The 25,219-nt window shown below is 47.3% G+C and overlaps 2 protein-coding genes across 3 annotated transcripts in view; one reads left to right on the top strand and one right to left on the bottom strand.

The window, feature by feature from the left end:
* The first annotated feature begins 2,687 nt into the window (after nt 1-2,687).
* On the top strand, nt 2,688-20,512 carry LOC138415840 (chymotrypsin-like elastase family member 2A). Its single transcript, XM_069544385.1, has 8 exons — nt 2,688-2,847; nt 3,113-3,201; nt 7,926-8,023; nt 9,792-9,920; nt 12,161-12,297; nt 15,195-15,340; nt 16,511-16,663; nt 20,495-20,512. Exons 1-8 carry the CDS (start codon nt 2,808-2,810, stop codon nt 20,510-20,512), a joined length of 810 nt encoding a protein of 269 aa, XP_069400486.1. The 5' UTR covers nt 2,688-2,807.
* The window catches only part of CASP9 (caspase 9), a 22,335-nt gene continuing 17,182 nt past the window's right edge, over nt 20,067-25,219 (bottom strand). For both annotated transcript variants that reach the window (XM_069546005.1, XM_069546006.1), the window contains 3 exons: nt 24,452-24,631; nt 23,727-23,836; nt 20,067-21,740 (listed from right to left, as the gene is read on the bottom strand). In XM_069546005.1, the coding sequence (XP_069402106.1) occupies nt 21,651-21,740; nt 23,727-23,836; nt 24,452-24,631 (380 nt within the window). In that variant the 3' untranslated portion in view covers nt 20,067-21,650. The remainder of the gene's footprint in view (nt 21,741-23,726; nt 23,837-24,451; nt 24,632-25,219) is intronic.

The raw sequence follows: 25,219 nt of genomic DNA, 5'->3' as shown, positions 1-25,219 counted from the left end.
CTGCATCTCCATGGCCCCACTGAGACCTCAAGGACACAGCGCAGTTTAGAACTTCACAGATTGCCTGGTTGTCCATCAACATATAAATGGGGACTGAGCCCCAGTGGGAGGAAGTGGGCTATAAAACTCATCTGTTCTCCCAGCCTCTATTCCCTCTCCAGAAACCTGGATTATTATTTTGGTGCTGTCCCTCCCCCGCACCTCCATCTGGAGCCTGGTGCCCAGATCCAGGGGTAGGACTTGTCCTCCAGGTCCTAAACCTGGCCAATCTACACATGCATCCCCTCTCCCACCACAACCATTGGTTCAGGGATGGTCATGTGACCTGAGGCAGGTCCAATCAGAGACAGTTACAGGACTTCTGTGGGAACTACCAGGAAGCTCTCGCTCATTCCCTGATGGGTTTGAAGATGAGCGATGTGAGGCTACAGCAGCAAAATGGAGGGGATGGTTTTGCTCTCTAGAATACATTCTACAATGAGTACAGACACTTCTGGTTGTCACAACTTGGAGGAGGAGGGAAGAGACTACTGGCATCTAGCGGGTGGGAACCAGGACTGCTGCTAAATATCCTTCAAGGCACAGGATTGTAGTTCACAGGATTCTGGGTCTCATAACAAAGAACCATCATCCAAATTGTCAATAGCGCCACAGTTGAGAAACCCTGGACAAGAGATTCTGTAACCTTCTTGTCCCCGTAGGACAACCTGGAGCTCCTACAGGCCATGTAATGGAGCTTGAGAGTGGACTCTCACAGTGAAAAGCAGAGACAAAAGACAGAGATAAACTGAGTGCTGGGGACATCCCCAGAGCCCTGGATCCAGCCGTGCCTGAAACCAGCCCTGCTCCTGGGCTTTTCCACCTTGTGTCCCAGTGAATGACTCTTTGGCTTCAGCCTATTAGATGAAGATTTTTGTCACTTCCAAACCCTCCCAGAAATGTGATGAAATAGGCTGGGCATATGTCCTTCTCTGTGTTTCATTCATAAACAGCCCCAGGCCAAAGGACCTATGTGACTTGCCCAAGGTCACACAGCAAGCCCATGGCATGTGCCAAACCGGTATTTGTTCAGTGACCTCCTACAGGAAAATCTTATTTTTATAGTAAAATAAACACAGATACAGGGAACAGAATGGCATATTCACATTAATTCAAGATAAAATAGGAAACTTCAGAAATAGTTTGTTGTTGTAGTGACTGCTCGACTACAAACAAGAGCCCAAACTGTTAAAGAAGTTAGGGGTGGAGTTGGGACTAGAACCCAGGTATTCTGGCATCTAGCGCAATGGGATTCTACACCCCAGGCTCCCTCACCCTCCTCATGATTCTCGGCCAATTACAAATTTTTCCCACCCATATGACAATCCTGTAATCCAGGCCTGGATTGTTATTTAGGAAACTCAGGCCCAGTGACTTGTCTGTCCAAGCTGTAACACCCAGTTCTGACTCAATGAGGACTTGAACTCAAGTCTTAGCAGTTCAAGTCCACTCTCTGCTCTGCCTTTCTGGCTGGGCAAAAGGTAGAATCTGTGGTCACAGGGCAGGTCTGTCTCACCAGAGCCTGGCCTTCCTGGAACTGTGCTCTGACCATAAGCAAGGAGAATGAAGTTTTAAGGAAGAATAAGAACGTCCACCAGGAAACCCTCGCTCCTTTTTCCCACCCATGCACCCTGCTACCCACCAAACACAAGGGGCTTATTGCAGTACTGGGAGGACATTTGAAATGCCACCTTCAGCATCCTCAAGTAAAGGAGCTTGGAAATCAGACCAGCCTAAGTTGGAAGCCCCCTTGTGCCACTTTAAAAGCTGTGTAATCTTGAGCAAGTTCACTTTACCTCTCTGAAACTCAGCTTCTTCATTTGAAATATGGGACCTTTTGCTAGATTTCATAAGACTGAGGTTAGGTAAGACACGTGAGTGCATCTGACATGTATGTTGGGCCAGTGTCCGCCTCCTTTTCTAAGAAGTTCCTGCTTTGACCTCATTTGGAAGTTACTGGAGAAGTACAAACTGCTGTGGTCCTAGGAGGGGATGATAAATACTCTTGAGCCATCCCAATAAAGCCCCCTGCAGCTGCCCATTCTGGGGCTGTCAAACCCCAGCTGTTCAGGTAAGCGCATTTTTCAAATCCTCACCATATCATTGCAAAACAGGCTGGGCACACATTTCTCCCCTTGTTTCATAGACGGGCAGGCCCCAGGCCTTGAGACTTCTGTGGCTTATCCTAGGCCACCCAGCAAGCTGAGGTATGGCCTAGAACAGGCTTCCTCAACCTCGGTGCCACTGACAATTGAGGGGGAATTGTTCCTCGTTGTTACAGGCCCCTGTGCCTTTGTGAGGTATTTAGCAACATCTCTAGACTCTACCCACTAGATGCCAACAGTACCCCATCCCTCGCCATAACAACCAAAAATGTCTCTGGACGTTGCCAAATGTCCCCTTGGTGGATAATACCAGCACCATTGAGGATCACTGGCCTAGAACTGTTTGTTCAGCATGCAACCTAATGTTTTCTATGAAAACACAACTCCAAGAGCCAATATTTTTCTTCTTCTCATAACATATAATCTGTTGAAAGCGGATAGAAACCATATTTCAACATCCCCGTTTGGCATCTTTTTCCAAGTATTTCCAGGGTGTCAATTAGGGAAAATGGAAAAAGAATATTGGCCATGGGCCATTTTTCCACTGGGCTTTGAGAAAATCCCCATCTTGAATTTTCCTAGTATATCTCTGTCCGATAAGCCCACTCATAAAACCAGGGCCTTAGCCAGGGCCACACATATAGGACTCCTTACGGACACACCATGATCAGGGCCTTACTGCTGTCTACGCTGGTGGCTGGAGGTAAGCCCTGTCGCCCAGAGGCACTTTTCCAGCCTCCTGGTGGAACTGAGGATGGGACCTCCCTGCACCCACTGGGCTCAGTCCTGTGGTTGTAGGAAAGCTGGAGTGAAATTTCAGAAAAGAGCAACAAAGGGTAGGACTCTACAACCTATAAGGATCCTTCTAGAACAGGGATTCTCTATTTGGGGGTTGGGAATTCAGGAAGTATGGGGTAGATTGTTTGGGTCACTGCTCCCTGGGTTTACAACCCTTTCTCTTTCTACAGCTCTCAGCTGCGGGGTCCCCACTTACCCACCACAACTGTCCAGAGTGGTTGGAGGTGAAGATGCAAGGCCCAACAGCTGGCCCTGGCAGGTGAGTCCCCCATACTCTACTTCTTGCCTCCTTGTCCTTACATACATAACATCAGCCCTTTACCCTCCACCACAGGGTCTATTGCACTGGCAAAAACGAGGATTGGTGGGGACTCAACGGGCAGGATGGGGGAATTCAACAATAAAAAATACATTTCTGTGCCCTTGGTCAACCTTGGGGGTGGAAGGAGAGGGGCCTTCTCTAACGAGGATAAAGATCTGCCCTAGCCCACAACCCATCCACACAAATTCACAAATACATTCTTTCTGTTAACCAATCAGATGTTTGCTTACAAATATATTGTTATCTGAAGATCCATTCATCACTCTCTATGCAAATATTCCTTGCTTTCAGGAACCAATCAGTGCTATTTTATGCAAATTAATTCTTGACTACAGGCAAATCGATGTTACCAATAAAGTAAATGCCTCCTTACCTTGAAATAATTCTAACAATAAGGTGACTAAAAATGCCGGGTGGGGCACAGGCACAAATTACTAGGACCTGTTAGTGGTAGGACTCATGAAAGAAATATGTGAAGCATACACTGACATTAATAAATATAGTAAAATATCTCTTATCTGACATGATTGGGATTGAGTAATAGGCTCAGTGGTAAAGAACCCGCCTGCCAATGCAGGAGACCTAGGTTCGATCCCTGGGTCAAGAAGATGCCCCAGAGAAGGAAATGGCAACCCACTTCAGTATTCTTGCCTGGGAAATCCCATGGACAGAGGAGTCTGGTGGGGCTACAGTCCATGGGGTTGCAAAGAGTCAGACATAACTTAGCGACTAAACAACAAATTGAAAGATTGGTTATAGATAAATTATTAGAAATCACACATATCCTTTAAATACTTATTTAACTGAAAACTTATAATTATGCATTTAGTCACCAATCTATCTTGTATAAATCATCCCCACAATATCATCTGTAATTCCATTTCTTTAAAGTAGAGTAATTGACCAAGAGATACTCAAGAAGCAATCTAACAGCCCTTCCAGATCATGATGACCTTTTTTTCTCAATTTTTTCAGTTTTTCCATCTATGCTTAATTCACAGCAATTTTTTAAAAGTCATGGTTATCTGGTCTCTTCCAAGCACTTACCTTAGTTTCCATGTAAACCACAGCTATCTTTTAGAACTCATATTTCATTGGTTACATATTTAATTAATGCACATGATTACAATATGAGTACAACTGGCATACACAGGTTTGGGCGCAGAAAGGTTGAGTGGGGTGAGTTTACAATGTAAGGGAGTGCTCAGAGTGCCCATGCAGCCATCAGTAGGTTTCATGGAGGGAATGCAACATCCATTCATCCTCCCCTCAATTAGGAGAGCTTCAGTCATAGATGGCGACAGACAATTCACAATTTATGTATTGGATTGGCCATAGAATTCATTCAGATTTTTCTATAAGATGTTACCAAAAGAAAACCCAAACGAATTTTTTAGCCAACCCAGTACTTAGCTCTGTGTACTTTTGCCAGTTCTTCTACTTTTCTCACACTCCCACAATATATTTTTTCTGGGAATTTGGAAGAGGGGCCCTATACCTCCCCCTTAAGTAGAGGTCACCCTTGTGCTGAGAATCAATCAATGCTGCCTACCAAAATAACTCCTCACCCTCTGGACCATTTGCTCCACCTCGGTCCCACTTGCTGATACAAACGCATCCTTGCCTTGGGAACCAACTGACGCTAGTCTTAGAAGGGTCTCACTACACTTCCTGCTTCTGCTTCCCTAGGAGATTTTTTTAATCAGGATGGGTGGGCAGGTCAAGCCGGGTGGGGACCAGGGTGAGGCAAACGAGGCACACACTTTGGGGGCAAAAGTTAAGGAAGGGCCACAAAACTCAGTAACCAAAATGAATTTTTAATGCAATTTTTTTTTAAATCAAACTTTATCATAATGAACAAGATATCAAAATTTTAAACAAATATAATTTGCTCTACATTGGCTGAGGGGTCTCTTCTGTTCCACACTCATCTCAAGATTATGATTCTAGGTCACAATCCACTAGACACTGGAAAATAAAGTGCTAGATGGTTTAAAATTAAAGTAGAGTGTGTAGGACTTCACTGGTGGCCCAGTGTTTAAAACTCCTCATCTCCACTGTAGGGGGCGTGGATTCTGTCTCTGGGAGGGAATGAAGATCCCACATGCTGCAGGGCATAGCCAAAAAAAAAGAGATAATAATAAAGTAGGATGTGTAAAGTTTCCAAATAGATTCTGGAGCCAGACTATTCATGCTATGGCACATACTAGTGTACAAGTGAAGCAACTCAATTTACCTTTCTCAGTGAGTAATATTAAAAATACATGGCACCCCTTATGATGTGGACCATGTTGTACAAATTTCTATTCACTGCCTTATTTTATTCATCTGTAAAGTGGGAATAATAATAGTGCTTCATGAGATTACTGTGATTGTGATGTGAGCTTATTTACACTCTGAGCTCAGAACAGTGTCTGGTATATGGTAAGTGTTCAAATTATTAGATATTTAAAGTGTTAGCTATTATGATTATTAATAATCCCAAGAGCCCCAGACAAGCCTTATAATTCCCATTTTCTAGACAAGGTGACTGGGGCTCAGAAAAGTTATATAATTGCCCAAAGTGACCCAGTTAGCCTGGGGGAAAGTGCAGAGTCAAATTTGGTTTAACCTTTGCTCTTGTGGCCACACTTTGCTGCCCACAAATTGTATGTTTATACATTATTTCAAATTTTCACATCGGTAGGATGATTTCAGCCTATTTGGAGATTTGGGCATGGGGCATCCTTTTAGGTATCTTTTTAATTTGGTCTAATTTTAAGCATTGTTTTTAAAAGGTCAGTTAATCTAAGTCCCCTTAATGTGAAGCAAACAAGATGTCATGGGGATAATCAGAAGTGATATTTGGAGAAAAGCAGCATCACTCCTGCTTTTCCTCCACAGGAACCATGGTCAGAGCAGGCAATGCCCTGCTGTCACCTCCCTCCTTTCTATTTGGCCTTGGCAGGGACTTCAAGGGGAAGGAGATGGGACAGCTTCCACAGAGACCCAAATGGTGCCAAATGCAACCACCTTCAAGTTCCAATCCACACCCATTAAGCAATCAAATCTAAGTGGAAACAAGTTTTTCTTTAAAAAAACAAGTTGAGGAGTCGTCAGGGGTAAAGTGCACTTAAGTATTTTCATAATCCTATGAGTGGATTTAGTCTTCAAGGAAAAACTGAAGAGCAATAGGCGACAAGTTCGGCAAGAGAGACCAGACACTTGCCCTGGTGAGTCCATTTTCATTCATTCACTCATTTTCTGATTAACTCACTTGTTCAGTTTATTAAGGATCCACTATGAGACAGGAACTGTTCTAGGCACCTGGAATGCAGCAGTGGAAATGAAATTCACAGAGCTTATATTAAAGTGGGAGAATGAGAGTATCAACCATTGAATGGGCAAATTCATAACATCAGGTGATGATAGATGAAGAATAAAACAGAACACGAGGAAAGAGCTGTGTGTGTCCATATGTGTGCATGGGTGTGTAAGGATACGCATGTACACTTGTGTGGATATGAGTGTGCATACCCTTAGATAAGGTGATCACAGAGAACCTCACAGGGAAGAGCACAGACCTGCAGGAAGTGAAGGAGAAACCTATGCTAATACTTTACAGAAGAATAGTTCGGGCAGAAGGAATAGCAAACGCAAAGGCTCTGAGGCAGAAATGGGCTTGTTGTGTTTCCAGAAACTCGTGGAGGTCAGTGTGGCCGGAGCAGAAAGGGGAATGAGAGCCTGTAAGGTGAGGGTGGTCGTGTAGAACCTTGTAGGGCATTGTACAGTTTGGGGTTTACATCGTATGAGAGCAGAAGCCACCGGCAGTTCAGAGCAGAGGAGAAACATAATTAAGCTCACATTTTAAAAGGATCATTCTGCCCACCGTGTTGAGAAATGGGGTGAGGAAGGGGCCAGACCGAAATCAGGGTCAATACATAGGAAGCTACAATAATAATCCAGGTGAGATGTGAAGATGATGGGGACCAGCAGTTGAGGTGGTAGGAGGGAGGCATTCTGTCCACATATTCTGGAAGTAGAGCTGGTGGGATTTGCTGGTGGGTTCGAATGAGGCATATGAGAGAAAGAGAAGCATCAAATTCACCGCCAAGAGTTTTGGCCTGAACAGCAGGTACAGCTGGTTTGCCATTTACCAAGACAAGAAAATTTAAGGGAAGCACAGATTCAGGGAGTGGGCAGAAGGGATCACAATTTTGCTTTACACATATTAAATTAGAGGAATATGTCCTGAAGAAATAGCTCCCAAGAAAGGAAAAATCCCAACAAGTCGCACTACAGAAAGATGTTCAAAACAATTACTTCTTGGACTTCCCTGGCAGTCCAGGGCTAAGATTCCCCACTTTCAATGCAAGGGGCGTGGCCTCCATCCCTGGCTGGGGAATGAATATCCTACATGCCCCGCAGCACAGCCAAAAAAAATTTTTTTAACTAATTACTTCTTAATAGAGTTTTTATTTACATTTTTGACATTTTGTTCATCATAGATTTTTTGTGTTAATTTTCTAAAGACTATTAAAATGTTATGTAGCTGGATTAGTTTCTGCTCGCCCCCTTAGATTTTGCACCTGAGGCGAGCGTCTTGCTTGCTCAACTTCCCCTGCCCCCACTGCCGGAGCTGGGACCCTTTCAGCTATGGGATCACCTGTGCTTCTTCCCAGGTCTCCCTGCAGTACAGCTCCAGCGGCCAGTGGCGTCACACCTGCGGAGGGTCTCTGATAGAACAAAACTGGGTCCTAACAGCAGCCCACTGCATCAGGTAATTGCTATTCCCCCGTCTCCCTGCCCGCTCACCCTGCTGGCCAGCACTCATCTCTCAGAGTTAGAGCCCAGATGGCCCAAACCACCCCATATAAAGCAGCATCGCACATAACCACTTTCTTGGCCAAGAAATACTCTCTCTTCGATCTATAGTTCAGTCTGTTGGTAGACCCATATATACGCTATGGATTGCCCATTCTGTGCAGGGCACTGAGGGGAACTATGGGGAGGGAGAGGCCCATCTTCTTCCCTTTTGGGGCGAACTAGATATGGCCTCTGGATCTGGAACTTGGTTCACTTGAGCTACTTAAATGACTTCTTCAAGTCTCAATACCATCACCCACAAAAAAGCAGCTAACAGTATTTACAGTAGTTGCAGTTTAGTCGCTCAGTCGTGTCTGACTCTTTTCGACCCCATGGACTGTAGCCTGCCAGGCTCCTCTTTCCATGGGATTTTCTAGGCACAAATACTGGAGTGGGTTACCATTTCCTTCTCCAGGGGATCTTCCCAACCCAGGAATCGAATCTGTGTCTCCTGCGTTGGCAGGCAGATTCTTTACCACTAAGCCTCCGGGGAAGCATCCATGGGTATTCAGTGTGGATTCAATGAGATGATGCAGTAAACGGGCCAGCACAGAGCAAGCGCTCAATAAAAGTGAAACTAGCACCATTATAAGGCCCACAGGGAAGGGAAAGGCTCTCTGACATCCACTGTTCACCTTGTCCTCTTCCTTTCCTACAGCCTCTGCTTGGCATACCCAGGCTGGCACTCACTGGATTTTCCACTGGGCCAGTGGGACACTCTCATTGTCAGGGGTGGTCCCTTCTCTCTACCTAATTTACAAGTTCTATGAGGTGGTGGGGGAAATCACAGAGGTCTGGGATTCAGGAGTCCTGCTTCTACCTCTGAGTTGTCACTAACGAGCTGGAGAGTAAGACTTTGGACCAGTTAGTCCTTCCTAAGCCTCAGGCTGGCTTCCTAGGTGGTTCAAGGGTAAAGAATCAGCCTGCCAAGGCAGGAGACGCAGGAGATGCAGCTTTGATTCTTGAGTCAAGAAGATCCCCTGGAGAAGGAAATGGCAACCTACTGCAGTATTCTTGCCTGGAGAATCCCATGGACAGAGGAGCCTGGCAGGCTACAGTCCATGGGGTCACAAACAGTCAGACACAACTGAGCAACTGAGCACGCGCTCACGCATGCAAGCCTCAGGTTCCCCATTTAAAAACAGGAAATGAGGAGTTAAACTAAACAAAATGGCCTTGGGAACGTCCCTAGTGGTCCAGTAGTTAAGACTCTGTGCTTCACTGCAGGGGGCACAGGTTCGATCCCTGGTTAGGGAAGTTCTGCATGCTATATAGTTGTGGCCAAAAAGAATAATAAAATTTTAAAATTAAAATAAAAAATGCCCTTTAAGTTAAATGACTGCAGTTATCTGTATCCATCTTACTTCCCCTATAGTAACATACAGCTTATATTATTATAATTTTATTTTATATTATAGTTTACAGTTGGTATCATATAGTTGTAATTACCGTTTTGTTGTAGTTTTTATGTTATGTTGTAACTAACCGATTGCCCCAAGGAAAGAAAAACTCCCAGTGCCAACTAGTGGCTCTTGGAGCAGGAGCTGGCTGGGGTCCCCCAGCACCGTCCAGAGCTTGGTCTCTAACTGGTACATTCACTGGGATGTCCCAGCCCATAGCGCTCAGAGAGAGGAAAGGACAGCCCAGAGCTCACCTTCCCTGCCCGGCCCCCTCTCCCCCAGCTCCTCCAGGACCTACCGCGTGGTGGTGGGCCGGCAGAGTCTCTCCACCGCTGAGTCTGGCTCACTGACCGTCGCAGTCTCCAAGTCTGTGATCCACGAGAAGTGGAACTCCAACCAGCTTGCCCAAGGGTGCGTTCTGTCTGGATGCGCTTTGGGGGGTGGGCTGGCAGGGACAAAAACTGAGGGTGGGCTGTCTCCCAGAAAGCAGTGGGTGCTGTCCCATCCTTTGTTCCTTCTGTAGGGAGCCGGGAGAGGTTCTCAGCCCCAAAGAGGCCTGCGCTGGCATGTGACTGCGGTGGCGGGGGGAACCTAGATCTCCTGCCAGTTAAGTCTACAGGGTTCCAGTCCACCCCAGGCACTCACTGACCATGGATTTATTCTGTGCAAAACCCTGAGGACACAGAGATGGGTCTACAGGCCCCACGACTGGGAGTGGAGTCCATAAGCAGAGTGGGGCATGGTCTTTCCTGCCTTCCTCCACCCTGTACCTCCTCCCAGCAAGATCTTTTAAAAAGAAAGACTCCCTGAAACCCTACAAAGCAGCCTCGGTAACAGACACAGGAAGCTAGTCAAGGGTTCAGAGCTCTGCAAAACCCTAGTGATGGTTCCCCAGCCAGCAGGGAGACTCTACTCCCCAGCTCCTTAGACGAACACATGCCACCCATGCTCACCCTGAGCATGGTGACCATCCCCCTACCCATGTTCCACATACCACACTGAGTGCTGGACGCATAGAGATGCACAGGTCACTGCAGCAGCTCTCAGGGTGCCCATGGCCAGAAGTGCGGCTGTGAGGCAGTGCGGGGGGTGGTTAAGGAGCCTGCTGGCTTAGATATGAATAACGACCGTGTGGCATTGTTGGCATCTCCCCACCAGGGACAGAAAGTTATCTCCCCTTTTCCTGCTTCCCCATCACCATCCTGGAACCCAGATGTATCCATCATCCTCTCCCATCCCCCAAGGGCACATCTGCAGTTCCAGAAGGGCCTTTAGAAAGAAGTACCCCAGCCAACTCTTCAAATTTGCGTAATTTAACCACACACAAGGCCTCTTCTGCAGCCCAAGATGCCACTCTTGAATGGCTGCCCAGAAAGCTCACTCACCAAATCTTCCCATGACGCTGCATCACAGCCCAGGGGACAGCAGAGGATGCCTTGTGGCCATAACTCTCTGCGCTCTTTCATCTGGGCAGCCTGCTGTGGTCCAGCACTGATGATGGCTCACAAAGGATGCAAGGAGTCCGTGAGTCATAAGGCAGTCTCTGCCCCCAAAGGGACTAGTCAGCTAGATGAAACACACACAGACAAGACATTGGAAAGCCATAACATGACACGGAATGTGTCCAGAGAGGCTTTAAGAGATGGGAAGGAGATGGCTGGGCAGAGAGTGGAGAGAGAGATTTTTAGCTACATATGGCCTCTCCATGTGGCCTTGGCTTCTTCGTGGCACAGAGGTTAGGATCTAAGAAAGGAAATCTTGAAAGATCTTACAGAAGCTTCATCTCTTGTCATGACTTAGTCTCAGAAGTCACATGGTTTCACTTCCTAAACATCACAGGCCCCCCATCCCCACCCAGGGGAAAGAAACTGAGACCCCCAGCTCTCAACAGACAGTGTCAACATCACATTGCAACAAGCACCAACAGGTGGGAGATCTCATTGCAGCCATCGTCTAAAATGTGATTGGCCAGTCGCTAAAGGTTTCCTAGACAAGGACATGAAACTCAGGGATAAATCTGACAGCAGAGCTCAAGGTGGAAAGGAGAGTGAAGAATAAAGGCAAAAAGTCCTTTTGGTCTGAACATCTGCTGTTTTCTAAACCAAACACAGGAAGTACAAGGCCAGCATGGACATCCCCAAGCAATCATGGATTTATTCCCTTGCTGATCCTGGAAAGAACCTCAGAGTCCTTGTCAATGCAGCCTGCCAGGCAGCCACAACTAATCCATCAGAGTGGACTTTGCAAGACAGACCGACTTGCCCTCTCTGTTTTAAACAGTCCCCTGAACGGCCTTTAGGAATTTAGGGCTTCAAGCTCCACCAGGGACAAAATACAGTCCTGGGGGGACTCCTCCAGTGGCCCAGTGGTGAAGACTCTACCTTTCACTGCAGGGGGTATGGGTTCAATCCCTGGCAGGGGAACTAAGATTCCACACGCTGCTGAATGTGGCCAAAATTTTCTTTTTAAATGCAGTCTTGGGGTTTAACCATAGCTGCTCCCAATCCCTCGTAACCCCAACAGCAGGAAGAGTCAGCATCAGTCCAGCCAGGGACGGGGTTCAGTGATCCCAGCTGGGGCTAGAATCAGAAATATAACTTGGACAGAACCAGTCAACCCTCTAGTTATGCTCCACTTCTTTTCCAACCCAGGAACGACATTGCCCTGCTCAAACTGGCCAGCTCTGTCCCCCTGACTGACAAGATCCAGCTGGGCTGCCTGCCGCCTGCCGGCACCATCCTGCCCAACAACTATGTCTGCTACGTCACGGGCTGGGGAAGACTGCAGAGTAAGTGGGTGCTGGGAGCTCCATGGCTCCCAAGGGAAGGGGGCGATGTCACCGCGGTTCAGACAGGGGTTTTCTCTCTGCTCATTATCCAAGGAGTCTGAAGAAGTGCCTGCTGCCTTGGAGAAGAAGGATAGTGTAGACAGATAAGGCCTTTCCAGGTGGCTCAGTGGGTCAAGAATCCACCTGCAATGCAGGGGACGAGACGCAGGAGACAAGCGTTCATCTCCAGGGTCGGGAAGATGCCCTGGAGGAGGGCATGGGAACCCACTCCAGTACTCTTGCCAGAGAGTCCTATGGACAGAGAAGCCTGGTGGGCTACAGGCCATAGGGTCGCATAGAGTTGGACACGACTAAAGCGACTGAGCACGCACATGTGCATGCACACAGACAGATAGGAATTCAGAATGCCTGGCCTCAAATCCAGTTCCTCCACCTATTTGCTGTGTGGCCACGTGCAGATTGCTTAGCCTTTCCATGCTGAAGTTTCCTCATCTGTAAAATGGGGATAATAATAGGCTCTGTATCACAAGGTTGTCGATGATCCATGGGAAGCACTTAGACCAGTGCCTGGCACACGGTGCTATGTGTTAGCCGTTGTCACTGTCACCGTGACTACCTGACATCTGGCATAGAAGTCCCTCCTATGGCCCAAAGCCAGGGCCCAAAATAGCATTCACTCCATGACCTCAGGATTCTACAGCTCCACAAAGGTCCCTGGGGTCCTCATCAGAGGACCTTCCCATCTCAAACCTCACTGGTCACGTGCCGCCTTACCGTGCCACTCAGACTCTGAGTACGTGTGGGTCTCCCTAAGGGTCAGAAATCCAATGACAGTAAGTCACCAAGAAGGAGCAGAGGACCTGCCCTCCCCTTGGGAAATCACCAGAGGTTTGGAAAATTCCAGGAAGGCCCATGCAAATAAGTGACTACTTTTTCTCATAATGACAAACCTGTAAGTGACATTTTTTTACAGAGGTCCATCGACACACAAACACTCAAATTGATATCACCCTCTTGTCTGCTTATCTGCAAAAACAGGACCCATGGACACTTAGCAGAAGTGAGAAGTGGAGATCTATCTCTTACTTATTGAGATACAAATTCAGCCACTGGTTCATTTATCAGAAAACACCCAGGCAGAATGTATTTCACTGGAGGCAGCAAGAGCCAGGGAAGGGTCCAAGTGCTTGACTTTATTCCCAGCTATGTTGGCCACTAGCTGCGTAACCTCAGGCAAGCCATGTTGAAGCCTCAGTTTCCTCATCTGTAAAATGGAAATACAGTTGGTGAACATTTAAAGAGATGTGAAAATGCCCATACACTTGCAAAATGTGACACAGGTTGCTGCTGCTGCTGCTGCCAAGTCGCTTCAGTTGTGTCCGACTCTGTGCGACCCCATAGACGGCAACCTACCAGGCTGCCCCGTCCCTGGGATTCTCCAGGCGAGAACACTGAAGTGGGTTGCCATTTCCTTCTCCAATGCATGAAAGTGAAAAGTGAAAGTGAAGTAACACAGGTTAGAATGGAGTTAATTAGAGTGCTCTTGGGAAAACCGCTTCTCTTGGCTTCAGTGTCACACGTGTCAAAACAGGAATTAATCTCTATCATGAGGATTAGCATAGTATTTGAAAAGCCTAATAAAATGCAAGTGAAGAATACTATTAAGCCTGGCCGTTAGTAGCAGTGGTGGTAGTACTGAAAGTGTGATGGCAGTGTCATTGCGAACAATTAGGAAAGCTTTACTTTCAACACATTCAAATATTTTTCCCAACCTGGGGCTCCAAATGCCAGTAGGCTCATTGTCATATTATGGTAAGTGGTAGAAATCCACAGAGCCAACTCAGTCAAAAGGGGAGTCTGTTATAAGGATTTAAGAAATTCAGTGCTCACCTTCAGCCACGAAATTAAAAAATGCTTACTTCTGGGAAGAAAAGCTATGACGAACCTAGACAGTGTATTAAAAAGCAGAGACGTCACTTTGCTGACAAAGGTCCATACAGTCAAAGCTATGGTTTTTCCAGTAGTCATGAACGGATGTGAGAGTTGGACCACAAAGAAGGCTGAGAGACAAAGAACTGAAGCTTTTTAACTGTGGTGCTGGAGAAGATGCTTGAGAGTCCCTTGGACAGCAAGGAGATCAAACCAATCAATCCTAAAGGAAATCAACCCTGAATTTTCCTCGGAAGAAGTGATGCTGAAGCTGAAGTTCCAATACTTTGAACTCCTGATGCAAAGAGCTGACTCACTGGAAAAGACCCTGATATGAGGAAAGATTGAGGGCAGGAGGAGAAAGTGGCGACAGAAAATGAGGTAGATGGATGGCATCATCAACACAATGGACATGAGTTTGAGCAAACTCTGGGAAATAGTGAATGATAGGGAAGCCTCGCATGCTGCATTCCATGGGGTCGCAAAGAGTTAGACACAACTAACTGAACAACAAGAGACTCAGTCAAGGGCAGAGAGCCAGGCTTAATGAACAGGAGAAAATTGGACACTGAAAGATTGTTAGAAACTCAGGAAACCCTCTCTCAGAATTTCTTTTCTTCATGGGTCTATTTCATCCTTCTCTCCCGAGAAGAAAATGGCGGTCAATACCAACAGCTCCCAGATTTATATCCTCTCTGGCTGGGATTTCTTAGTCCCAACCCCAAATTCCCAAGAAAAGGAGCTCATTGGCTTAGCTGGAGTCAGGTGTTCACCCCTGCACCAATCAGCAGTGGCCAATCAACTGTGAGGATACAGTGTAGGCAAATTGGCTGCTTCCATGGCAACCCTATAGATGGAAGGAAGGAAGAGGGACCAGAGGAAAAGGGGCTGGGCAGAAAATTCAGTAGGCATCCCCTACTTGCTTTTTCCCTTTGTCCCTGTGACACCTGCTCTCTTGTCTCATGCAGCCAACGGAGCTCTTCCTGACATCCTGCAGCAGGGTGAGCTGCTGGTTGTGGACTATGCCACATGCTCCCAACCTAGTTGGTGGGGCAGCACTGTGAAGACCAATATGATCTGCGCTGGGGGAGACGGCGTGACCTCCAGCTGCAATGTGAGTCCAGGAAGTCACCCCCCGCCCCCAGCAAAATGGACCTGAAGGTGCGGAGAGTCTTTCAGGGTCCTAGACTCTATCCTCCCACCTGCCGGCAGAAGTGCTAGGAAGCAGCTTCACATGGTTGAGACCTTGACCTTTGTCCTTTCAGTCTCCAGAAAAGATGTTTTGAGATTCTCCTTGTAATAGTGTCTACCCTCTCACTGCTGGAAGGTCCTGCCTTGAGTCCCATTGAGGTCTCTCATTACTGTCATCACTTATTCTTCCCTCTGTGTAGGAAGAGAGACAAGGGGACCTATTTGCTGAGTCAGGATCTTTCCGAGATGATTTCAAGTTTATCTGTTGAATTAACCCCATTCATGATGGTCGCTTCAGGATAGCTACGACACGGCCTTTCTAGACACACCATCTTAACCAAACAGACTTGCTATGTGGTGGGCTTTGCAACATGAGCACAGGGCAGGAAGGAGCCTCATGTGTCCTTCAGTTTACACTGGAGACCTCCACTTTTTGCCCATGCAGACCAGCTCCCAGGAAACTCCCTCAGTGGGAGGGAACTCCCAATGGTGGTGGAGTGCATCAATTTCTAACTCAGGGACACATCTCAGCTCCTTCACTTACTGCCTGCACAACCTCAGACTGAGGAGTTTTGCTTTTCTCTTCGGTGAAATGGTGTGTGTGTTAGTCACTCAGTCGTGTCCAACTCTCTGAGACCCTGTGGACTATAGCCTTCCAGGCTTTTCTGTCCATGGGATTCTCCAAGCAAGAGTACTGGGATGGGTTTGCCATTCCCTTCTCCAGGGGATCTTCCTGACCCAGGGATCGAACCCAGGTCTTCTCCATTGCAGGCGGATTCTTTACCATCTGAGCCACCAGGTAGCAATACTTACCCCGTAGATTTTGGTAAAGATGAAATGGAATAAGGCCTATAAAGTGCTCAGCACCACTCCAGGCACCGAGGAAGAGCAAGGGCTAGCTCCTATCAGTATTATGGTGCCATCTTGAGCTGTGACTGCGAGGGCTGGCCTCAGGGAACTTGGCGACCCACATGGAACAATATAAATACACTGCCAATGTGTAAAACAAGGGCTCTGAAGAGCAGCCCCTGCCCCTCCCACGCCCCTGCCCAAGCCCCCAGGCCCCTCCTGACACAACTCTGTTCTTCCCCAGGGGGACTCCGGTGGGCCACTGAACTGCCAGGCGGATAACGGCCAGTGGCAGGTGCACGGCATAGTCAGCTTCGGGTCCTCCCTCGGCTGCAACTACTACCGCAAGCCCTCCGTCTTCACACGGGTCTCCAACTACAATGACTGGATCAATTCGGTAAGAACTGGACAGGCCATGAGCCCCACGGGCCCTGCCCTCCCCTGGCCCAGTGAGGGCCATGCCCACCTAAGTTCTAAGAATCCCCTCCCTCCTCCTGAAAGCTAGAAAGTGCAGACTTGGGCAACCTCCACAGGGCTCCCCATGGGCCTTCACAGTTTCTGTGTAAGTTGAGTGAAAAGGCACGTAGAGGAGAGCTTTGTCCAAAGAGGTTGAAAATAAAGGTTACTCCTCCAGCATTAAGAGCGGTTTTCCCAGGATTCATGGAGTATTTTACTTCTCTTTATCTATGTGTAAGCCCAGACCCTACTGCCCAATGCTACATTTATCTGCAAAGCTCAAAACCCAATCATTTGAGTCCCCCACAGCCTTAATTGTTGGAAACTAGTCCTTCTAAAGGGGTCCCCCATAATTTTAGCAATTAAAGAGCAGTGTTAAACCTTAATGACCCCAATTAAGTGATACATAAGAGTTAGTTACCTCCACTTTACATTTAATTTTACACTTTAACTTTACATTTAATTTTATGTAGAATCTCTGATGTAAAATATCATTGCAATTTTCTTAATTACAGGAGAGATAAGAGATTTTCAGAGGCAAAAAGACTTCTTGAATTCAGGAAAAGAGAACCAAACCATTTTTTAAAAAAGCTGAATCACATGTTCTGGGGTTACATGTGTGCTGTGCTATGCTGAGCTTAGTCACTCAGTCGTGTCTAACTCTTTGCGACCCCATGGACTGTAGCCCACCAGGCTCCTCTGTCCATGGGGATTCTCCAGGCAAAAATACTGGAGTATCCTCCTCCAGGGGCTCTTCCCAGCCCAGGGATCGAACACAGGTCTCCTGCATTGCAGGCGGATTCTTTACCATCTGAGCCACCAGGGAAGCCTTGGTTATATATTCAAAAAGCCATATCTGTGTTAATGGGGAAAGATCTACTATAGGTTATTTTACAGCCCAAAGTAACAAGACTAATATATGTTATTTTATTAGCTGGTAGATAAAATTTTTCTAAATGTAAGCAATGCTTGTTTATAGTGGTAGAATTTTTCATTAAAATCAAACAAGTTTAAAAAGTAATAAAAAATAAACCAAAGGGTCCCCCAGATATTCTGTAGGGTGACCAATCATCTCAGTTCGCCCTGGACTGGGAGGTTTCCTAGGATGCAGGACTTTGTGTTTCAGACCAAGACAGTCTGGGTAAATGGAGCTGAGTTGGTCCCACTACAACTGTGACTGTGTCCCCAAAGAGCTTGATCCTGTTAACTCAAAATCAGTTCCTCACAAACTTCCAAACCAGCTCAATTCCTATTTTTTTAAAACAATGGATAAACATTCATTTATAATGGAAACCAAAAAAAAATCGTATTAAAAAAAAAACAAGCACCAATCTTGGGAGCAGCCATGGATATAATCAACAGTAGGTGGAAACAGCCAGAACATGGAGAGATGTCACAAGAAGGGCAGGCCTGGGGGGTACCTGGGGGAGGGATTAAGGTGTCGCGCCTGATGATGGATGTTTGGGCGAGGGGGGAAGAGGAGGACACTGTGCTGATTGGGGGCACTTTTTTTTTTCCTTTTTTGTTTGCGCTGGGTCTTCCTGGCTGTGCACAGGCTTCCTCTAGTTGCAGTGAGCCAGGGCTACTCTCCAGATGTGATGTGAGAGCTTCTCATTGCAATGGCTTCTCTTGTTGCAGAGCATGGGCTTCCGTAGTTGCAGCACATGGGTGTAGTTGCCTCTCGCATATGAAATCTTCCTGGACCAGGGATCAGACCCATTTCCCCTTGCACTGGCAGGGGGACACTTTTTTACCCACCCCCCCAGCACTGCCACCACCTCAGTTTGCTCTTCTGTAAAATGGGACTTGAACTAGATTAAGACTCACTCACTCTTTTAGGAGCCAGAACAAGTGGGAGTTGTAGTGTCAGAGCTCTCAAAGAAGGGAAAGTTGGCATCTGATTTCATTATTTTAGGTTGAATTTACAGAGAGAGCTGTTTAATTAAACCAAACCAACGCTCCATTATAAAATCAAATATGACACCACAGCCGTGAGCATGCGGTCCCAGGAGGAAGACAGCACTGTCAAATGGGCACTGTCAAAACAAGCAGGTGGCTGTCTCCGAGTTTTCCCATTAATACTTGCAGGCTCCTTGCTCATTTGTCTGTCTGTTGGCATTTCTTTTGCCAACAAGTGGTTATAGGCACCAGAGGTTCCAGAAAAGTTTGTTAGAGAAAATGTAAACTCAAGAAGAGAGTGGTCATTAATTTACAAGATTTTTTTCAGTCAACTGGGGAAAAGCTATGATCTCATCCTGGCAGAGGAAAACCCGAGTCCGACTTTGGAGGTACCACCAGCATTTCAAAGGAGCCTGGCCCAGGACGGATTAGATGGGAGGATAAGTAGAGTGTTTTGCAGCCAAATCCAAGGATGCTCTCCAGCCCCAGCTGCTGTGTGAGTCACCAGGCAGCTGGCCCTGGCAGCACCTTGGGGGCCCCAAGCAGGGACTGGGAGCAACTGTCCTGTCTTCTGGTCCCAATATCAGCTGTTCCCAGCCACAGACACACGCACGACAGAGCTGGCCTCAGCTGAAAGCCTGATGTCAGAGGGAATCAACAGGGAAAACAAGGCTTGCAAGGCAGCTGGGCAGGGGTCCTGTGTTCCCGGGACAGCAGTCAGGGTAGGCACATGTGCCCGTGACAGGTTCCAGGAGCAGCAGAGCCAAGCTGCCAGCTGTCCTCTTAGGGAGGCCACCCCAGCAACTGCAGAGGGGCCAGTAGAACCTTGCAGTGGTCCCAGCCCGGGGGCACACTGTGTGCAGCCTGGAGTTCTAAATCCAGACAGGTGACAAACCAAGGTCAGGAGCTGCAAAGTTGACAGGAGACAGGTGGCCGGGGGCGTTCATCCTTTCAACAGATATTAAATGAATCACTGGTATTCACCAGCTTTATAATACATACTCTTGGTAAAAAATATGAAAAGAATATAGGAGTGTATCAAATCAAGAAGTAGACACCCCTCACTTGCATGACACCTGCAATCCCACCATCCAGAGATAATCATAACCAACACTTGGTGTGTGGTCTTGATTTAGGTTCATCTATAAAACATTTATATATGTACATATAAATACACTGTCTTCTAACCAAAAATAGGATTTTACTTCTCATACTGTTCTGCAACTTAGTTTTTTCACTTAACACCATATCACACTATACATGTGAGCCCATATATATATCTATTCATTCTAAGTAAGATTCCATAGTATGAATATAATGAATGAAGATTTCATCTCTTTTCCTATTTTCCCCTCTCACATGGCTGCAATGAACATCCTTGGACATACATCCTTGCACTGGTCAGAGTCTCTACGTTACACAGATCCTGCAGCATCAAAGGATCATGGAGTTGGCACATTAGAATGTTTAATAGATGCCAAATAGCTTCTGAAAACGGGTTACAGCCCCTTCCATAGTGCACAACATTGCCTGGCAAACAGCAGCAACTGTTAACAATTTCAGGTCTCTCAAATCTTTTGAGAAACAAATCACATATACAGACATGCCCATAAGTTCCCAGCCCCACTCCACCTCCACCCTGAAGCCCAAACTGAACTGCTTGGCTAAGGCTCCTTTTTTACAGGAAATCCATTTAAAGCTGTGATGACATCTTTTCTCCCAAGCATCATTAGAGCTCCTGGGGAGAGCTGCTTCAACTCCGGCTGCCTGATTCACACAGGCAGCGCAGAGTCGGGAGGGAGAAAGCTGGGAATCTGCACACAAGGCTCTGCTCTGCTGAGTTAACCTGATTATTTTCTTGTGTGTCCTGCAGGTGATTGAAAATAACTAACCACCAGAAGTCCCTGGGACTGTTTCAGACTTGGAAAGGTCACAGGAGAAAAATAACAATAAAGTGACAACTACTTGAATCACATCTTGGTGAGAGTCTTATTAGCAAACCGTACTTATGTCTAGGGCCCTGAAAGCAAGAAACAGGCTCGAGGTCTTTAAGCTGAGCTTACAGGCTCAGCAAGTGGGTGGGGGATGAGGAGGACGAGGGTCCTGAAGCCAGGAAGACGCAGGCTGGACTCAAGAAGGCCCAAGTCTGGCCATGTCTCTCCACTGGTTAATTGTGTTCCGTGGACAAGTGACTTAACCTCCCCCAAAACACGGCTCCCACCCTAGTCACTTCTTGGGATGGGGTAGGGGGTTCAAAAGAAGTAAGAGCTGGGGAAATATTTCCCAAAAAGCCACAGTCTCCTTTATATGAGAAACAATAAAAAGTTAGAGCAAAATAAGGGGGAAATGGGTGAAAGAGAGTCCATATTCAACTTTTTTTTCTTTTTTAAGAACACTGCAATATAGAAAAACTTGATAATTTTTAAAATTTCATTTAGGATTTACAGATTCTAGCTCTTCAGATTCTGGTAGCCTTAAACTGATCTAAGAGAGATGCTGGTTTGTTTGCAGAAAAAATTTCCTATAGATCAGTGGTTCCCCAGTAGGGGTCTATGAGGACGATTTGGCAATATCTGAAGACACGTTTGGTTGTCAAGACTCAAGAGAGGTGGGTGGAGGCCAGGCTGCTCAACATTCCACAGTGCACAGGATGGCCCATTCCACAGTGCACAACAAAAGATTCTCTGGCCCCAATGTCAGCTGTGCCGAAGCTGAGAAGCCCTGATGTAGAGAAAACACAGGGGTCACAGGCCACAGCCGCTAGCCATGAATGGGTCAAGGGCAAAAAGCCCCATAGTGTCCATGGCGTTCTGCTTCTCCTCCTCCATCGCTGGTCATTTGGCTCCAACTTGGAAGCTACTAGGACTGCCTGCTGCCCGTGGGGAGAGAGCAGACCCTCTACAGGCTACAGAAACCTCCAATGGATGTCAGCCACAGTGGTAGGAAAGTCCAGGCCTTAGCCACAGCCAGAGCTGGAGCAGGAAGGTTTCAGGGTGAACAGTAAGGTAGGGTGAGGGGTCCTGATCTCATTATGTTTTAAAGAAAAGTTTTTTCCGGAGGAAATTAAAACAGCCAGGGATCTGTTTGTAAATTCCTTTCACTGAAACAGCATTAGCGACCTGTGAAAACACAACCACAGGGAGGCCTGTGAGTTCTCTCCACTGAAGGAAGAATTCCAAAGCGAGGCTGCGGGGAATGCACACCAAGTCAGAACTTTCGGGGAATGCACACCAAGTCAGAACTTTAAAAACAACTCTAGGGACTTCCCTGGTGGTCCAGGAGTTAAGACTTCACCTTCCACTGCAGGGGATGCACGTTCAATCCCTGGTCAGGGAGCTAGGATCCCACATGGCTTGTGGCCAAAAAACCAAAACAGAAAACAGAAGCAATGTTGTAACAAATCCAATAAATACTTTAAATATGGTCCACATCAAAAAAATCTTTAAAAAATAAAATAAAACAAAAAATAGCTCTGGCTGCAGCCTTCTTGAGTGTGTGTATATGTATGTGTATGTGTACGCGTGTGCTGGGCAGGGGGCGGAGATAAGGGAACAAGCATCTCAATTATAAGTTTAGAAAAGTCAAAATTCACCATAAAAATAACAAAAGAATGCCATTTGCAGCAATAAGGATAGACTTAGAGATTGTCATACTGAGTGAAGTCAAACAAAGACAAATACCATAAGTGAAGTTGCTCAGTCGTGTCTGACTCTTTGTGACCCTGTGGACAGTAGCCTACCAGGCTTTTCAGTCCATGGAAATTTTCCAGGCAAGAGTACCCCAGTGGGTTGCCATTTCCTTCTCCAGGGGATCTTCCCGACCCAGGGATTGAACCCGGGTCTCCCGCACTGCAGGCAGACGCTTTACCGTCTGAGCCACCGGGGAAGCCCATATACACACTACCATACATAAAACAGATAACAAATAAGAGCCTACTGTATAGCACAGGGGACTCTACTTAACACTCCGTGATGGCCTATGTGGAAAAAGAATCTAAAGAAGAGTGGATAAATGTATGTATAACTGATTCACTTTGCCGTTCACTTGAAATTATTAATAACACAACACTGTAAATCAACTATACTCCAATAAAAGTTTTCTAAAAAGAAAATTCAAAATTCACAAAATTCAAGTCAGATTAAATTAATGAAGAAAAGTTGAGAGAAGAGACGGGGCCCAGGAGTCGAGCACATTGCTTAGCCCTGATGGGCCCTCAACAGCCTGTGAGACTTTCTCCTCCATGGCCATGGCTCATGGTGCCCCTGGAGTCCTGCCAGGGATGGCCCTGCACCTGCTTTTCTCCTCTCCTCTGCTCAGCAAAGCTCAGAGCCAGAGCCTCCCCAGGAGGAAGGAGGAGCCCTCACAGCCCCTTCTCGTGGCACAAAAAACCTGAGCAGAGCAGGAGGGCACCCCACATGTTCTGAGCCCCTTGGAGGAACAACCACCCTGAGTGGGGCATTGTCCAGCCATGCTTCACTATTCTCACTGGGGCCTCCCAAGTCAGGAGATACTAAAGGGATTCCTGATTCTTGAGGGTCAAGAGTGAAGACTACACAGAGGGGCAGAAGGTACAGGCCTGCAACCTGCCATCAGGGGCTGTGCTCGGGTACTGGGCCGTCCCACGCTGGCAATGAGGACTGGCTCCATCAGTGGGGAGTGTGGGAGGCGTCAGCCTGGCACCTCAGAGGCCAGGGAAGGCTGTCTTTGGCATAACGAGCAAATGTCACTGCAGGCAGCGCTGCTGTTCGTTGTTTTAGTCACTTAGTCGTGTCCGACTCTTCCCAACCCCATGGACTGCAGCTTGCCAGGCTCCCCTGTCCATGGGATTCTCCAGGCAAGAATCCTGGAGTGGGCTGCCATGCCCTCCTCCAGGGGACGTTCCTGACCCAGGGACCGAATCCACATCTCCTGCATCGGCAGGCGGATTCTTTAGCACGGAGCCACCAGGGAAGCCCCACTACAGGCAGTCACTTTGTGCATTTGCAGAAGCAAAAGCATCAACCCTCAGGGCAAGCCTTTGGCTTGCAGAAGAAATCTGTGCTCGGGCTTGGGGCCCTGCTCACCCCCACCCTGGGGAGGACACACTGGCCCTCCAGCAGCCTCACCCTGAGGAGGAGGGTCTGAAGGTCCTCACAGTGAGCCCACTGCTCAAAAATGCTGTCCAGGGTCTCGATGTACCAGGAGCCGCTCTTGGGATCCCTCCAGGAGACAAAGCCTGCGGAAGGAGAAAGGCTGAGCTTCGCTGGGGAGCCACCCTCCCCATGCAGGTGGGCCCACCGCTAGACCTTGACTGATGTCCATAGCCCTCCAGAGCCTGCATCTCTGGGCTCTGCATGATCTTATTTCATCCTCGCCACTACCCTGTGACTTTGGTTAGGGTTCTTGTTTTCCCAACAAGGCAATCTAGGCTTGGAGAAGTCAGGTGAGTCTTCCAAGGGACAAGAAAGAAGGAAACAAACATTTGTCACACCTGCTGTGTGCCAGGCACTGGGCTCAGCAGTGGGCCAGACACCTTGTTAAAATCACCATGATGATCCCCAAGGTACAGTTAATATTCCCATTTTAAAGATGAGAAGACTGAGGCAGGGCCAGGACAAGGGTGAGGAGACCAAGGCACACCGAAACAAGGGTGCTTGCCTTCTTCTATTGTGCGTTCTAGGCACCTTGACTGCCTTGCCCTGAGCTGAAGCTCAACTTACTCAGGGTCACAGAGACAACAAAGTGGCAGAACCAAGACTCACACCCAAGTCTGTCCTTCACAGCACTGCTGCCTCCAGGGCAGATGAGGGGATTTGCCAGCCAGAAGGACAAGGTCTCCGGATCCGCTCACCTGGGAAGGTGGAGTAGGACACCAAGATGTCGCTGGGCGTGGGCAGACTAGACACGGCATCTGGCTCGTCAGTGGAACGTGGGCCTTCCTGGAATGGGGTAGCATCCGTCTCAGGGTTGCTATTGGGGGTCTCATCTTCAGGGGAAGTGGAGGCCACCTCAAACCCATGGTCTTTCTGCTCTGCAGGAAGCGGAAACAGACACAAGTTGTCAATCAGACACTCAGACAAGAGCTCCCACTTTTCTGTGCCACCAGCCCTGAGAGGCCTGATTTCCTCTGGAGCCAGGGGCCTAGTGCCGGGCCAACATGAGCAGGAAGCCTAAACAGGAGCTTTACTTTTACTAAAACAAAATTTCTATATGTTCATTCAATAAAGTGGGGGCAGGCGGGGAGCAAGAATGCAGACATTTTAAAAACAGCAAAAGAAACCAGTTAGAAGATATACACACCAAAGAACTGGAAACAGGTGTTCAAACAAGAACTTATGTAGCAACATTCATATTATTCACAGCACACAAAAGGTAGAAACCACTCATGTGTCCAGGGACAGATGAATGGAGGTATAAACATCCAATAGAATATTACTCAAGCTTAAAAAGGGATGAAATACTGCATCATAATACAATGTGGATGGGCCTCCAGAGTAGGCTAAGTGAAAGAAGCCAAATATCAAGGGCCACATGATATCCTATTTATATGAAGTATCCAGAAGAGGCAAATCCAGAGAGAGGAAAGCAGATTAGTTATTGTTAGGAGGGGGAATGGAGT

The sequence above is a fragment of the Ovis canadensis genome, chromosome 12, assembly GCF_042477335.2.
Source record: "Ovis canadensis isolate MfBH-ARS-UI-01 breed Bighorn chromosome 12, ARS-UI_OviCan_v2, whole genome shotgun sequence".
In the NCBI taxonomy this organism is placed as follows: domain Eukaryota; kingdom Metazoa; phylum Chordata; class Mammalia; order Artiodactyla; family Bovidae; genus Ovis; species Ovis canadensis.
This window is presented reverse-complemented; position numbering and strand designations above follow the sequence as displayed.

What these genes read in the sequence shown, in the direction of transcription:
- LOC138415840 (XM_069544385.1), top strand. Translation starts at nt 2,808, where the DNA reads ATGATCAGGGCCTTACTGCTGTCTACGCTGGTGGCTGGAG. An exon ending in GTCTACGCTGGTGGCTGGAG is followed by an intron (nt 2,848 to 3,112) that starts GTAAGCCCTGTC and finishes CTCTTTCTACAG; the next exon opens with CTCTCAGCTGCGGGGTCCCC. An exon ending in TCCAACCAGCTTGCCCAAGG is followed by an intron (nt 9,921 to 12,160) that starts GTGCGTTCTGTC and finishes TTTCCAACCCAG; the next exon opens with GAACGACATTGCCCTGCTCA.